The 17,210-nt window shown below is 37.2% G+C and overlaps 1 protein-coding gene across 12 annotated transcripts in view; it reads right to left on the bottom strand.

Moving 5' to 3' along the window:
• Positions 1-17,210, bottom strand: part of CNTRL (centriolin) — a 60,893-nt gene that overhangs the window by 33,584 nt on the left and 10,099 nt on the right. For 8 of the 12 annotated variants that reach the window (XR_012648317.1, XR_012648318.1, XM_075015130.1 and 5 more), the window contains 9 exons: positions 16,119-16,312; positions 13,696-13,752; positions 12,526-12,645; positions 8,439-8,664; positions 7,729-7,838; positions 7,037-7,231; positions 3,889-4,042; positions 1,917-2,137; positions 601-777 (listed from right to left, as the gene is read on the bottom strand). Coding sequence is in view for 10 of the 12 variants with exons in the window: in XM_075015130.1 (XP_074871231.1) it covers positions 601-777; positions 1,917-2,137; positions 3,889-4,042; positions 7,037-7,231; positions 7,729-7,838; positions 8,439-8,664; positions 12,526-12,645; positions 13,696-13,752; positions 16,119-16,312 (1,454 nt within the window). In the remaining 2 variants the exon portion in view is untranslated. Of the gene's footprint in view, positions 1-600; positions 778-1,916; positions 2,138-3,888; positions 4,043-5,728; positions 6,947-7,036; positions 7,232-7,728; positions 7,839-8,438; positions 8,665-12,525; positions 12,646-13,695; positions 13,753-16,118; positions 16,313-17,210 lie in introns of those variants that run through there. The other 4 variants (XM_075015131.1, XM_075015136.1, XM_075015132.1 and 1 more) reach the window with 4 other exon arrangements.

The raw sequence follows: 17,210 nt of genomic DNA, 5'->3' as shown, positions 1-17,210 counted from the left end.
GCAGCGCCTTATTAGCATAATGGCGGCCGCGGTGATTCGAAAATGCGTCTTTTCGAATTGCGCGCTGCTCATGGAGACGGAACCTTCTGAAAGGACCCCCCCCAGTTTTCGAAAGCCCTTCTTCCTATCTGGTGATCGGAAGAAGGGCTTTCGAAAGCTGGGGGGGGTCCTTTCAGAAGGTCCCGTCTCCACGGGCGGCGCACGATTCGAAAAGCTGCACTTTTGAATCACCGCGGCCACCATTATGCTAATGAGGCACTGCATATTCATTGCAACGCCTCATTAGCATCTTTCAAACCCGCTCATTAACATGCCCCTTTCGAAAGGAAGGGGCACGTGGAGACACAGGGAAAATGTTTTATTAAAATATAGATATTAAAATTTTAATCGTAAGCTCACAGGGCTTTAAAGAAACCCTCAGCTGATAACCCCTTCCACGGAACTTTCATTCTTCCCAGACTTATAAGGAAAAAAAAGTATTTCTAGATCTAAAACCAAAATATAAACGGAGTTAAGTCAATTTATGTTTTTTTAAAGATAGATTACCCTTTAAAAAAGGAGAACTATTCTAATTTGACATTACAGTCATTCTATTCTCACCTCACTAAGTCGCTTTAGTCTCTCCAATTCTTCCTGCTGTTGCTTAGCTTCAACATCTCTAACTTTAAGTTGAGCCTCCAGTTCAGCCTCATATGCACTGAGATCCCCTTGGGCCTCCCTAAGAGATTCATTTACTTCTTGTTGTTCTTTGAGTGCACCTTCAAGCTCTGCAATTTCCTAAAATTGCACATTTAAGTTAGAACTATGCATATTATTTATGATTCTGTTCACACTTCTAGTTAATTTCTCAATGCTAGTAATTGCAATGTATTCAACTGTAAGCAAGGAAATGTGCTCCAGTAAATCCTATGTCCTGGCTTCCAGCAATTAACAATTACTACCACATCTAGAAGAGCAGAGTAAGGGTACCATTTATGACCACTATAGTCAAGGACAGTTAATTGTAGTTGACATTCAATTTTAAACTATAATATAGATACAAATATATAAGAGTAAAAAGTCTAGAATGCCATTGTGCTAGGCACTGTACAAAACCTACACACAATACAAATAAGTGAACTTGCAGGTTAAAGCCACAGACATTTGTTTCTCTTAAGTTAACTTTACTCCTAGCAGGATAATAAAACTGATCTTTAACAAATGGATGGTGTCCCCCTCAACATGGTTGTAACTCTTTGGTGTGGAACACCTGAGTATGGAAATGATCAATTAGTTCAGATTCTGAGCTGAGGTACATCACTGTGGTGGCTGTATATCTTTGGCTCTGAGAATGATGGTTTTGCACATATTGTTTCAAGAGCATCTCCTCTGGGATGGTTTCACTGACAAGCTTTAACTACATCCCTCAGAGGTACTTACTAGCACATCCCACTGGTACAGGAAGGGTAGTGCAAAGGCAATTTGAAAAAGAAAGCAAGAAAAGTGGTTGCTAGAATACACAATTAGATCACTCTCATTCTAACACTTCCTCTACACTTGTGTGTGTTTGTTTTGCTACAATGTAACCGTTGATGCAAACCCTGGAGTAGACGCACCACAATGGTGTTGGAGCAACTTGCACTAGTGCAAATGTAGATGAGCCTTTGGTCCAAGGAGGAAGTCTGAGCCTCAATTTCTGGGAAAGTTCCACCATAAGAAAAAAAATACAATATATAGATTGACTGCCCTGTAGAACAGTCTCCATTTGCTGTCTGCTATTTATGTGCTAGAGTCCAAATTCAGTTACAGTTCTGACACCCATTGAAGTTACCATATAAAAAGAGAAGATTTTGCAATTCAGAATTCAGTATTTTTAAAATTCTACTTTTATTGCCAGGAATCTGGCTGTGGAAGATACATATATTCCTAAATCTTACTTTTCTCATGTTTTCAGCATCCATGGCAATTATTTCCAGCTGGTTTCTTTCCTCCTCCAGCTCAGCCAATCTTTGCAGCAAAGCCTCCTTATCCTTCTGCAATTCCTTACATTCATCACTCGCCTGTTTGGCCTGACCCTTAACATTCTCAAGGTATTCCTGTAACCCAATTATAATACCTTCTAAATCCCTCTTCAGTGCTTCATTTGCTGCTATTTGGCCTGCACAAAAGTACAAAATAGAATTGGAATATGAGAGAGCTCTTTGTTTCAAGAAACATAAGATAAACCAAACAGACATTCCTGATGCTCCAGTATAATTTTTGTATATTGTTAACTCTTCTGAATATAAGACATCAGAAATGTCACAAAGGAGATGCTCAATCACTTTAAAGTTTTGAAGAGGGGAACACAGCTAACTTAACTGAATGTAAGTTTTCCACTTCAATTTTTTTTAAAACTAGTTTCCGCTTTTTCAAAAATATCATCCATAAAAGACATCATTTAGCAGCTCAAATGTACTTACTAATTAAACAAACTTGTGTTTTACCTAGTTCAGAGTAACTTCTCATGTACTTGGAACAGTTGATTACAGAGAAACTATTGTTAGGGTTTCAAAAACTTTCTTTTCTAATGTGTCCTAATGTGACATTACATTAGGCTAATATGCAGCCATTTAAGACACATTTCTATGCTATATTGTTCCCTCTTTGACCTCCTTCAACATTGTGTACTAAATATTTTCCTGATTGGAAGAGCAGCTTAAAATATTAAGTGTACATTTTCTAGTTTACTGAAACAAGGGATTAAACCATTTTAAAATAGTTTAATTTAAAAAGACAAAATGGAAATGCCATTTCTATATTCCCAGTGTCTAAATCTTTCTGAAAATGAGTATCATGTTAATATGCAATATTTCTTTTCATTCTAGCAGCTTGAAACTGCACACTGTCTAAAAGCAAAAAGCCACAGTTATTTGAGGCTACTGTATACAGTACTAACTGTATATTAATTGGCCAACACAGCAGTAGAAGTAAGCACTGCTTCATATAATATTTCCCACTTCTGCCAGAGCTCTCACTTTTCCTCTTAATAGTGCTAAATTTTCTCTTTTTCTTTTAGGAAAGAAAACATTCCAGTTGAATTAATTACTAATGCTGTTCAGTAAAGGCCAACAAGGAATTCTGAGAGAGGTTTAGGAGGCAGTATCTGTCAGGGAGAAAAGACATTACCTTCAAGATATTATGTCTCTACAATGCCACACCATAAGTACATTTGTTCACTGCACAGTACATGGCTTCCACAATCTTACCTTTCAAATCCCTTAAAAAGTAATGGCGATCACAAGATTTATTACGTATTTGAAAATATTTAATATTTGAGCAAGGCATTTACTATAAATCACCACTATGTGAAAGCATCTTGTATTCAGTAATAAGACTGAATGGGACTTCTTAAATCAGTTTTCAATACCACTTGGAGTATCGAGATGTCATTATTCATATAGCAGAAGAGGGATCACTTCATTATGGCTGAAGGACACTAGTGGATAGTATGCCCATGATGTTTGCTCCTTTATTGGCTGAAAAAGATGATGTGATGAAATACACTCATCCTGTTAAGCAAGAAAGCTGAATCTTCCATGCAACAGGGAAGAGTGTTGCTGCTGGCTTTCCCTATCAAGATATGATCACTGAGATCTCATCTGTCGTATGCAACACCGCCTTATCAACGTAACATCCCTTTGTCAATGAAATCTTTGGTGGGAAACACATGATGTTTTGGTGACCTGTATTTTCCAGCTCTTTTCCTCTGGACTCATTTGAGAATCATCCATTTATTCATTTTAAATCATTAGAAATAAGTTTTAATCTTTTCCTAAAACTCTTGAATCTCAGCTGTGTTAGAATACAGGTTCAATGTTCCAAAGGAAACAAAATTAAAACACAACAAAATCAATCAGTGCTTTTTACCATCAGTAAGCAGTTGCTCCAGATCCTTAATTTCCTCAGTTTCCCTAGCAATCCTAGAAAGCATCTCATCCAGGCGACTTTCAAGTTGTTTGTAATGTTTGTTCATCATGTCAAGCTGCTGTTCTTTACTTGCTTTCTGAGCTGTCATGTGAGCCTGTGAATCACACTTAAGTGATACATTTTGCATATTTATCAGTTACATATTTAAAAGATATATTGCTAAACTAAATACGTTATCTGGCTCATTGCACATGAAGTGTCTCATTACTGGAAATGAGCTGCACCATCAATCTGTGCCTTCCATAGCTTATTATTTCCTGTTATTGCCCCAAAAGACATAGCTTTTGGACCTATGTCAGGCAGATGAAAAAGTCTCTATAGCAAATAGTGTTTAACCCTGCCTCCCCACCCCTTCACCCACCAAACTACATTCCTATCCATACAGGGAAGGTCATATGCATGTCTGACAGTTCTTAAGATCTGCCCTTTTCACAATTTGAACTCTTGACAACTCATTACCAAGACAAGAAAGTACAAACAAGAACCCCTTCAAAACCCATGAACACTGCTCTTCATTTGTGCATTCTCTATTTCCTTAGGACCATGCAGCCCCCTCGATAGTCCTAGCTAATTTCTTTGCAGGCCATAGATTGCTAACGAAACAAGATATTCTACATGACCGTGCCAAAAAAACTCGCAGGTCAGCCAACCTTCACATAATCTAACAATTTTGACTTCATCTCTACACTACCAGTTTAAAAAGAGATAAGGTGGGTAAGGTAACATCTTTTATTAGACAATCTTCTGTTGATTAAAAGAGAGAAGCTTTCATGCTCCATAATATTTCAAGCTCCTAATATTTTTGCTAAATCTACATGATACGTTCACTTAATTTGTGGTGACCCAATATTAAGTAAAAACACAGACAGAAGTCTCTATATAATGAGCTGTTTATACTATTTGCACAAGCTGAGTGCAGAGTTACAACAAGATATTTTACTATAGCTGTTTGAATACTGGTCTCTGTTTAAATAAGAACATAAGAATGGATATACTGGGTCAGACCAAAGGTCCATCTATCTCAGTATCCTGTTTTAAGTAAGTTAGTTTAAATCTGACAGTCTGATTTACAAACATGGAGCCAAATCCTGAGGAGCACTCCACTGACTTCAACCACAGTTTTGTATGTTCAGTCTCTCTTAGAATTTGGTCATAATGTGTTAATGAAACACTTCTCAGATGCACAGTGGCAAACAAAACAAAAAAACAGACCATAACAATAGTGCTACACTGTTCATTGGTACTGAAACATTTACAAACATAAGTCATACAATGTCAAAAGTCTACAATAATAGTTTTTGTTTTACTATTAAAAGAAAATTCCTGTTATGTCCCTTCCCCAAACACACACATTTTACTTTTATCTATTACATGAAAGTCTTAAAACTAAAAATTTTGGAATAATTTCTGAAGGCTGTTTGCTGCAAATCATTTTAAGTTATAATTAAAGCACTATAAGATTTACTTATATCTGATTTACTTTTAAATACAATAGCAGTCAGCTAGGAATATATATATATATATATATATATATATATATATATATATATATATATATAATATTCAGTATTTTAAAGTATGAAAATAAAAAATTATGAATACTTAGAATCATTACTGTAACTTAACACTGTCACACATAAAAAAATCCAGTCTAACTTAATTTCTAACTTCCAAAATATAGTTCTAATTAAGAAGATTAAGCACAGCTGCTGTTGTTGAATAATTACTTTGCAACAGCTCTTGAATATCACAAGAAATATTGCTAAAAACAAGCACTTACAGCTTTGTCTTTCCTGCCTTTGAAGTCGTGCAAAAAGCCCCACCCATAATTTAGAATCCACTTTAATGATGAACTGAAATCTAAATTATAGCAAGCAGCTTAAAATGAAACATGGTTTCTCTTCTGTCTTCTCTTTCCTCCAAACTTCTCTATTTGACAATTACACTTTGATAAGAGTGTGGTTTGAAAGCATGGCGAATTGCAGACACTGAGAGATCTTGTCATGACTGTAGAGCTGTAATGTGCTCTCCAGTCGCTACTTGCCTCCAGAAGCTGTACTCTGCCCTGTTTGCTTTAAATCACAACACAGGAAGCTGTGTATGTAGCCAATCGACAAGGGAGTTAGTAACAGTCTGTCTATTCTCAAAGAGGGCTGGGCTTGTCTTCTTGAGGAAGTGGTTTCCTGCCTGAAACACACAGACTGTTACAATGCTATTTTATTTTCTTAACTGCAGATCTGAAACTAATTTAAAGTGAGGAAAAGACCCTGAGTCAGATGAAGCAGAAGTCAGGCTTGGGAGTTCTTTGTATGTATTCATAAAAATGGACAACAGATATGGAATTCATATCTGAAAAGTTTTTATTTTATAATAGATCTGATTTTAGAACACATTTTACAATTACTGTAGCCTAATTTAAACCTACTATACATAATAGTCATGGAAGTTGTACAGCACAAGTATTTTAAAGGGCACCTTTTAAATATGTCTTCTCTGGATAAGAGAAACAGGTCCATCCACATAGATTTCTTGGAATGTTATGATTTGCATACTAGGCACTGATGAAATCTCATCTATAACAATGCAGATCCTTATGCCCTCTTTGCCAAGGGAAGGAAGCTAAAAACATTAATGTTGTACTGACATAGTCCACACAGGAGTATAGAAATTGGAAAGACAATTGTGCATTAATCTTTCTGTTGCATAAATTTCCTATTGCACAACCACCACCAGCCATGCTGAAAGAAAGCAGAAGCATGCATAAATAAAAGGACAGACGGGGGCGGGCGGCTGGGGGAGAAAGTCAGGGACTTTATTTCCATAAATATACATGATAAAGGTGGAAGCAGTTTTTAAATTCTGTGGTAATTACATGTTTAATACCAATCACTTAAAGGAAGCAATTACAAAGTAGCTCAGAAGCTAAAATATTGCTAAAATAGTATGAACAGCGTACTATGTTCTATAATATTAGGTGTACTGAGGTTCTAGGTAAAGATTTAATTAATGTTAACTAAGTATACCTTACTACAAAAGCTGGAGATAGAAAAGCTAGGTTTCCATATTTATTTTTTAGTACTTTACTTACATATCTTGGATCTTTTGGATCTATGGAATATATAAAACTCTGCAAGTCTTCAGTCTCCTTTTGCTTATACTCTATATCTCGCTTCTGTTTTTCCATCCGTTTTTCTAATTCCAAAGCTTCCTCTCGTAGCTGATTTAGGAGCTGTATCTTGCCACTTAGTTGCTGTTGAAGACTTTCTTTTTCTGCTTCTGAAATCTGGAGTTGGGAAAAAGCATAATTAAGCCTAAAATTATATGGCTGATTCAGAATCTTTTTGAAATACATGTTTGATATACAGATATTTATCATAATCTGCATTAACGTAATGTAAGAAGCAAGCTAGGAACTCCTGCTTGCTGACATCTTCTTTCTGGTTATTTTGCTCCTATGGCAAGTGCTGACTGTACTGTCTCTCATACATTAGCTAGGAAATCAGGAATATGTTGTTAACTCTTTGGCAAAAACAGCCTGGAATCTCCTAAATGTGTAACCTTGGACCAATGAGCCAGGAGAGCCTTGAGAAATGACAACAGCATATTTATCTTAAAAGACCCATTTAAGGATAATTTTATAATCCCAAGGGAAACAAAAGAAAGAAATAAAAAAACTTGTCTTAATCAGGCTTCTTGACAAAACTGAGAGGAGCATATTATTACATTTTTATGCTTCAAATATTTTTATTCTTTATCTTTTCATTGTTATCTTTTACATACTTTTTTCTGAGCCAAAGTGTCTTGCAGTTGTTTAAGTTCCTCCTTTGCTTTTAAAGTTTGTTGCTCTGCATTTACTATTTTACTTTCAAGTTCTGCTAATCTTCGTTCAGCTGCAAAATTAATAATTAAAAATCAAGCATTTTAATAGCTTCTGCATAATACTTGAAATGCGCACCCCTTTTCCCTGAAAACAATTTAGAAAGAGGCCATTATGTGTGTGGATGCTCTGTGGCCTCTTTTGAAATTGGGCCCCCTTTTGAAACTGATTTCAAAATACAGGGCTAATGTAGACGCACCCTAAGAGATGCAGGTCTCAGTGCCTGTTGTCATTCGACATAAAATACATATGCCAGTGGCTTATCCTGACAGGCTGGGAAATGAAGTTTGCCAATCCCTGAAATACAGGGGTGATTTATAAAGAATTGGAACATTTTGCCATTTTTGCCTGTTCATCTGCGAGGGACGGGAACAGACTGGCTTATAAATTAATAGGCTAATGCAGTCCTCATTTTTATCTATTGTTTGGACAGTAATTTTGAAATTTAGTTGCATTGGCTAAAAATACATAATCAAAAACGAAATATGCATATCACATTAACTCCAATGTTTTAGAGTTTGTTGGAAAGTTGAGCATAAATCAAAATGTTTCACTGATTTCAGATATAAGAAACTGGTTTCATATTTTTGTTTGAGAAAATTTAGAAATTTACCATCTTGAATCTTTTTTTCTTTGTCTACCAGCTGAACATCTAGAGTTTGATGAAGGTTCAGTTTAAGCTGCTGGTTCCTATGCAGATCTTCTTCATCCAGTTCTACTTTTCCAAACTGTATTTGTTGGGATTTATTAGCAATGTAATCTTTTCTGGTATACATATTTCTCTTGTACCTGGCTTTACCAATGTAAGGGCTTTCACTGAGTACATCAAGTTCAACACCCTGAAACACGACAAGAACATATTAATTTTTTGTACATAGTAAATGTTTTTTCAGACTTCAAAAGTAATTCATGATTTTGTACATTTAAGGACTTGAATTTAACTTTCATGTAAATAACCAGGAAGTTTTTAGAGAATGTTGGGGATAACTTCTTGGTACAACTGCTGAAGGAACCAACCAGGGGCTGTGCACAACTTGACCTGCTGCTCACGAACAGGGAAGAACTAATAGGAGAAATAGAAGTGGGTGGAAACCTGGGCTGTAGTGACCATGAGATAGTAGATTTCAGGATCTGGACAAAAGGAAGAAGGGTGAGCAGTAACATACAGACCCTTGATTTCAAAAAAGCAGACTTTGACTCCCTGAGAGAACTGATGAGCAGGATCCCTTGGGAGATGAAGATGAAGGGGAAAAAGAGTTCAAGAAAACTGGCAGTATTTTAAAGAAGTCTTACTCAAGGTACAGGAACAAACCATACCACTGCATAGTAAGAAATGCAAACATGGTAGGCAACCAACTTGGCTTAACAGAGAAATCCTTAGTCAGCTTAAACTCAAAAAGGATGCATACAAGAAATGGAAATGTGAACAGTTGACTAAGGAGGAGTATAAACGTGGCTGGAGAATGCCGAGAAGTAATCAGGAAAACAAAAGCACAGCTGGAACTGCAGCTGGAAAGGGATGTGAAAGGGAACAAGAAGGGTTTCTACAGGCACGTTAACAATAAGCGGGTTATCAGAGAAGGTGTGGGGACGTTACTGGATGCAAGAGGTAACCTAGTGACAGATGATGTAAGTAAAGCTGAAGTACTCAATGCTTTTTTTTGCCTTAGTCTTCACGGACAGTCAACTCCCACACTATGGTGCTAGACAATGCAGTATGGGAAGGTGAAGGGCAGCCATCTGTGGGGAAGGGACAAACTATGAGCTATCTAGAAAAACTATATGTACACAAATCCATTAGTCTGGATTTAATGGACCCAAGGGTACTGAGGGAATTGGCAGATGTCATTGCTGAGCCTTTGGCCATTATCTCTGAAGACTATTAGAGAGGGAGAGAGATCCCAGATGCCTGGAAAAAGGCAAACGTAGTGCTCATCTTTAAAAAAGGAAAGAAGGACAATCCAGGGATCTACAGACGGTCAGCCTTACCTCAATCCCTGGGAAAATAATGGATGGGATCCTCAAGGAATTCATTTTGGAGCACTTGGAAGACAGGAAAGTGATCAAAAGTAGCCAACATGGATTCACCAAGGGGAAGTCCTGCCTGACCAATCTGATTAGCTTCTATGACAAGGTAACAGGCTCTGTGGATATGGGGAAGTCAGTGGATTTGATATACCTTGACTTCAGCAAAGCTTTTGATACAGTCTCCCACAATATTCTTGCCTGTAAGTTAAGGAAATATGGATTGGATCCTTGGACTCCAAGATGGATAGAAAGCTGGCTTGATGGTTGGGCCCAACGGGTAATGGTCAACGGCTCAATATCTGGATGGCAGTCAGTTTCCAAGCAGAGTGCTGCAAGGCTCAGTTCTGGGGCCAGTCTTTATTAATGACCTGGATGAGGGACTGGATTGCACCCTCAGGAAGTTTGCGGATGACACAAAACTAGCGGGAGAGGTAGATACATTGGAGGGTAGAGAGAGAATCCAGAGTGACCTGGATAAATTGGAAGATTGCGCCAAAAGAAATCTGATGCGGTTCAACAAGGAGAAATGTAGAGTCCTCACCTGGGGCAGAAGAATCCCAAGCATTGTTATAGGCTGGGGACTGACAGGCTAAGCACCAGTGCAGCAGAAAGGGACCTAGGGGTTATAGTGGATGAAAGGCTGGATATGAGTCAACTGTGTGCCCTTGTGACCAAGAAGGCTAACAGCATATTAGGGTGCATTAGGAGGAGCATTTCGAGCAGATCTAGAGAAGTGGTTATTCCCCTCCATTCGGCACTGGTGAGGCCACATCTGGAATATTGTGTCCAGTTTGGGCCCCCAGTATAAAAAGGATGTGGATGTGCTGGAGCAGGTTCAGCAGAGGGCAACAAAAATGATTAAGGGGCTGGAGCACAAGACCTGTGAGGATAGACTGAGGAATTTGGGCTTGTTTAGTTTACAGAAGAGAAGGCTGAGGGGTGATTTAATAGCAGCCTTCAACTTCCTGAAAGGGAGCTCTAAAGAGGATGGTGAGAAACTTGTCTCAGTGGTGTCAGATAGCAGAACAAGGAGTAATGGTCTGAAGTTATAGAAGGAGAGGTGTAAGTTGGACATTAGGAAAACCTACTTCACCAGGAGGGTGATGAAGCACTGGAATGTGTTGCCTAGACAGGTGATGGATTCTCCATCCCTGGTGGTTTTTAAGTCCCAGCTTGACAAGGTCCTGGCTGGGGTGAGTTAGTGGGGGCTGATCCTGCTTGAAGCAGGGGGCTGGACTTGATGACCTCCTGAGGTCCCTTCCAGCCCTATGATTCTATGAACCACCAACTTGTAATCCAGACAGTTTAGAAATTCAGGACATATTAAATGCAGCATTATAAGTTTTATACTTCCTGCAAATGTTTGTGATTTTATAACTGAATTTGCCTTTTAAAATGTTTTTCTTCCTTGCTTCACTGACAGACTCACACAAAGAGCATAGAAAAAATTATTACAGCTATCACTTGTGCAGACGCTTCGCTGATAATAACCATATAAAAATTTCTATGAAATGTACTGAAGAAATCTGCTTCAGTTGTAGTAACTGAGATTAGATTATAGTAGTAACACTAAAAGGTAAATTCAGACAGAAATACTATTTTAATTGATGGTGTCTTTTAACTTTACTTACATTGTAGTCTCTTGAATATTTAAAAAAGAACTATATATCTGTATTTCACAAGGAGTACTTAACATTTACTGATCTTTTAATATTTCTGTTGTACTGTCTTCTACCACTCGAAAGTCCCAACTCAAGAGAGTCTAAAAGGGGTTATTTCTGTAACTAAAAGGGTGAGTAGAAATCCTGATGCCACTGAAGTCAAAGAGGCTATGTCTACACTAGTGAGTTTTTTCAAAAAAGCCAGGGAAAAATCCCATGGAGGCTCTACATACAAAATGCATTCTTTCTATATTAAATTGGAAGAATACAGCACTTTTTGCAGTGGCCCTCTTTGTGCCTTTTTCCCCAAAAGATTCTTTTGGAAAAAAAAAAAAGTGTGTAGATGCCACCAGGGATGCTTATTCCGAAAGACCAGTCCTCCACGGCGCCGGATTTTTCAATCCGCTGCATTTCCTGACCCGTGCTTTCAAAGGAGCGGTTGCAGTGTGGCTGCTCTCTATCGAAAAAGCGGAGCGATTTTTTTATCTGCTTTTGCGCGTGTGGTCGTGATCTTTTCAAAGTTTTTTTTTGGAAGAGATTTTTAAAAAAAAGTTCTTTCAAAGAACAGCTGTAGTGTAGACATAGCCAGGGAGTTTTGGTATTGACTTCAATATGATCAGATTTTCACTGAGAGTAAGGGCTACAAAATCAGGCTCAAAATAGGCAAAATCTATTGCATAATTATCACTAAGAATGAATGATCCATTCACTAGCTTTATGTAGCCAAAATAAATTTACATCTATTAATATTATTTAAACATGAAATGCCAATTAATATTAACGTTACAAAATGTTGACTTTAAACCATTCAAGAAAACACGCAGAGAAAAATACATCAACTTGGTTTGAATTTGCAACTTATTTGCATAAATGGCAAGCAGTAACAATTTAGGTAAAAGAAAAATCTACTTCAAATTTCAGTTAGTAACATGCCATCTTATTTATAGTTTCAGTAGAATGCAAAGCAATAGAGACGAGAAATACAAAACTAGTTATTTTTTTAATAATTACCTCTGGTGGAAAATAACTTAATGGCTCAAATTTAGCATCAATCTTATAAAAAGCTAGTTCCTGCTCCAATTCATATTGCTTCTGGCATGCACGGGTTAACTCCATTGTCTTCTGCTTTAGCTAATGGAAGTATGAAACACGAGTCACTTTCACCGTCAAATTCCCATATTGAATTATTGCATAAAGATTTATCAGTGTATGCAGCGACTATAGTGATGCAAAGCCTCCAAACAAGAAAATATTTAGGAGGTTTGGTAACATATATCATAACATTTATTTACCTTCAAAATTACATTACTGTGAACAGAGGACAGACAAAAAGCAAACAAATCCTGTAACACAAAATGATCACATGAAGGTCCTTTGAATCTACGCTTGATATTCCTCACAAAAAAAACACCCCAATGTTAGTGACTAAATGTACAAAAGTCTCAAGAGGCATATCAATAACTAAATCAAATATCTAACCAATTATGTCAATTTTCTGTAGTTAATATTGAACACGCCAGAATTAGAAACTTTATGTACATCACATTAAACTACTTAAGGTTTTAGAGACTCCTAACTAGTAATAATAAGGCTATTAATAAAATAAGTGAAAATGTAAAGCAGTAGTGTAATGTTCTTATGCTCAGAAGAACTTAAACTGAGCTGAAATTAAATGGTGACAAATTTAGCAACAAATACACCACCCCTGCTTTCCTAATGTTAAACTGACATTGTTGTGAAAAGATATTTACGACACTTTTAAAGTCAACTTTAAATGTATTTTATTGTATATCAACTCCACATTGTTGAACTTTTAGCAAAGGTCCATCATGTGATTTTTATTTAATTTTTGGGCAGCTTTTCATGCTGAATACCTGAGGAAAAGCATGCAGCAAGGCTCCAACAGACAGCAGAATGTCAGACTAATGGAGGAAAAGAAGAGAAAGAAGAGAAATATAGAATAGACTGAAATAAGGGAAAGGATTAATGAAAGATTTAGAAGTCTAAGTATTTGGTAGCATGCAATATTTGAGGAACAATATTTACAGGAGGAGATTAGCCAAATGATTAGTCTAATAAATAACTTTTTACATTTAAAATGCTTTGACACCATTGACACCATGCAAGCATATTTAACGCAAAAATACAAAACTGTGCAATTCAGATGTACTTGGGGACTACCTTCAGTGTGGAATAAGGACTCAGTGGAAAGGGAACTGTGACAAACCAAGATACCAGCTAAAGGGAGAAAGAAGCAAGCAAAGTCTGTCATCCAAAGGGTAACAGTGGGTTAAGTTGTAAAATGTAGGCTGCTAAACTCAGTATACGGAGAATTACATTTTTGGAAATATGCTGCTGTTTAGTAGAAAATGCACGGGGTATATTTATATAAATCTGTGAAATATTTTTCTTCACAGCAGCAGACACTAAAAATTGAATAGTGAAAAATCATCAGCACACTAGAGATTTAGCGGCCATGAATAACTTAACCTCTTACTAATACACAAAGTTTTGAACAAAAAGTCATTAGCCGCAAACAAACATTAGCTTTTTTTAAAATCCTGAAATGACAGGAAACCTACAATTTTATGAGTCAAAAGCCTTAATTCATGAGAAATGTGTATAAATCACATACTGCCTATATCCAGGCAAACTAAATAGAAAGACGGCTAAGTAAATGTCCATGTATTCCTTGGTATTCAGTGAGTCACTCAACCTACACACAGACTAAAAAAATTGGGACATAAAAAATGTAAGTGAGCAGTGAGAGAGACACAAAAGGGGTAAATAATGTGGTTCACTAATGAAAAAACCGACACAAATTAAAACTGACAGAATTACATGTGCACATGGGACGAATCCATACAGATGCTGGATGGTATTACAGAGGTAATATTTTCAAAGAACTTAGAGCTAAAATTTTCATAAGTGACTACTCATTTTGGATGCTTCAATTTATGTCTCTAACATCGATGCCTTGAGATCACTTTTTCAGACTAGGTGAGTACCCACAGCTTCATCTGAAGTCAGTGATGGTTCAGTGCTCAAAACTTACAGATCTGGGATCTGGCACAGAAATCTGTGGAGAGGCCGTATTTCTTATCCAGCTTCCTATCATGACAGTGCCAATATAGGCATGTCACCAGATAAACATCTGCCTGATGCTGTCTGTGGAAAATACCCTCAAACCACAACAATCCCGTGCTTACCAATGGCTCCATAACACAGAGATACATGTAAAAGTGCAACAAAGCCTCAGGCTTTAAGTTTTGTTCTGATTCTTGGTGAAGCTGCTAAACCTGCAGCATATATGCCCATCTTGCCCACACCCCAGCCACAAAAATCTTCGATCCCAGGGGAAGATTTTCTGGGAAACGGAAATACAGATAATGGTGAAAACACAAAACCCTTTGCTGTGTCTGCAAGAAAAGATCTATACATGGCACATTCAAGCTGTAACTAATCAAGATTTCATTTGCAGGCATCTGTAAATATTGGTCACATAACACATTTTGTTGATGGGAGCTTATGCTGTATTTGCTGGCATTCTGAGGTATAGGCTTTTCTAGGGCTTGTTTGACTAGAAAGGCCACAAATAATTTGTGCTGGATTGGATCAGTTTCAACTATTGTTCTTGCTTCTTCCCCAGTAGAGGTGCTTCAAAATTTAAATGGCTCTTCCCCCACAGAGATACCACTATATCATCTCCTAGTCAAACACTTCTAAACATTTAAATTGCTCTAGATTCTCAGACTAACAGAATATCATTCAAGTAAATCTTAAGCAATTGGTGTGGACTGTTGACTTTATGAATATAGTATCTGTGAAGGTGTCAGTCAGACTTTGCAACCCTGCACAGTGAAATCTTGTCTTCATCCACAATATAATTACAGCACAGGCACTGGAAGCGTACACTTCTTGTGGCAACTTCGCTTTTCTGCCTAACCCGGCGTGGGGGGATGATATTAATTACAGTGAGTCAATCCGTGACCTGTTCCATATTTGGCCTCCACCCCAAGATTATCACTTGTGACAACAGTGGCTTTGGTAATGTGGATCTTTCCCCCTAGGAACTGGTCCAAGAATATTAACTGACAACACACAAAAAGTGGGAATCTATTAAATGAAGACTGGTCACTAACAGTCTGCATAAGGCTAGAGCCATCCTAATGTGGAAGATCGGCCCACTCAGGGTCAGTCTTGCCGGGTTTAATTTCATGCGTGCATGAAAGTTGACCCCAGATCTCCTTGAGAGTGGTGAGAAATAAGAAAAATTGATGGGGGAAATGCTCCCGTTGACCTTCCATGTAGACAGACATCAAAGTTGACCTCCAATAAGTTGATTTTAGCTACCCAAATGGCACAGCTAAAATTGTATAATCAGCAGTCGATTTCTATGTCTAGTGTACACATAGCCTAATGTTGAAGCATTGCCCTGCATCAGAAAAACTTCATATCCTACTTCCGATTCACTGAGGCATCTAAATACAAATTTAAACATAAATCCCCAAGCATTTAATAAACATTGCATTTATTGTTAGTGAAACAAAATTATTCGCTAAAACCCTTCACTATTTATTTTTAACCCAAATGATTAAATTTACCAATTCATTTTTGGTGTCCAGGTCCCCCTCAAGTTCTTTGTAAGCTTGTTTCTGTTGAAGGGCTTTTTGTTTTAATGATCTGTTCATCTCATTTTGACCCTGAAGTTGTTCAAGCACTTCAAGCTGTTTAGTTTTAAGGTCTTCCATCTCTTTTATTGTTTTCTCTAAATCTTTTTCTAATTTTTCTATTTCTTCTGAAAAACAAAATAATCCACATACTCAAACATTTTTCTATTTGCTTCTTCAATCTGAAACTTGGTAGCAAGGATGCATGCTTCTTAACTTGTTTTAAAAAAAAAATTGTGTAAATATACTGTCAGTCTATTACACAAATACCTAGGGGTTTCCTGAAATAATTCTTGTTTTACTTATAGTGTATTGTGTTTTACATATAAGTCTCATTCTTTAGCTGCAATTCAGAATTATGTTTGATCTACAAACATTGAAATCTTTGGTTTTTAAACTGATATTTTCAATTAAATCAAAACTTCAAACACTTTCCAACTCTTTGAGTAATCTATCACTATGTGCATGTACAGAGAATGAGTGTCTTCCACTGAGACTCCTTTATACCACTTTGGCAGTGTAATAGGATCACGATGTGGTTGAAAATGAACCCCAGAACAGATCCTTTATCAAGGGAATCTTTTTTAGCCATATGCTGATGTTGTTCTCACAGCATCTACAATTAGGAGCATGGTAGGGGTGTAGCCAGAATTCACGCCAGCTTTTAAGGGAAGCAAAGCTTAAGTTACATCAGTCTTGACCACCTATTCCCCACCCCAAACACTGGAGCAGAGTAACTGAAAATCAAACCCTCTATGCTGTAACTTTCCATATGTGATCTTATGATGTCTAGTGTCAGCCTTCTTAAGTACGAATTTAAGAAAAGGCTAACGCTTCTTGTGTCTGCAATAGAATTTCACATGATGAGCAAGCTAAGGTCTTTATTTTCCTTGGAGGCTGGCTGAACAGGTTTTAGTGGACATAGCTGGTCATGCCACAAGAAGCTGGCACTGAACTTTAACAAGTGTACCAAAATCTTAATTTTAATCATCTACAAAAACTCATGACATCAATAACTACAATCTA

Source organism: Carettochelys insculpta, chromosome 21, assembly GCF_033958435.1.
Source record: "Carettochelys insculpta isolate YL-2023 chromosome 21, ASM3395843v1, whole genome shotgun sequence".
Lineage (NCBI taxonomy): Eukaryota > Metazoa > Chordata > Testudines > Carettochelyidae > Carettochelys > Carettochelys insculpta.
Note: the sequence above shows the minus strand (reverse complement) of the source record. Positions and strands in the feature narration are given on the sequence as shown.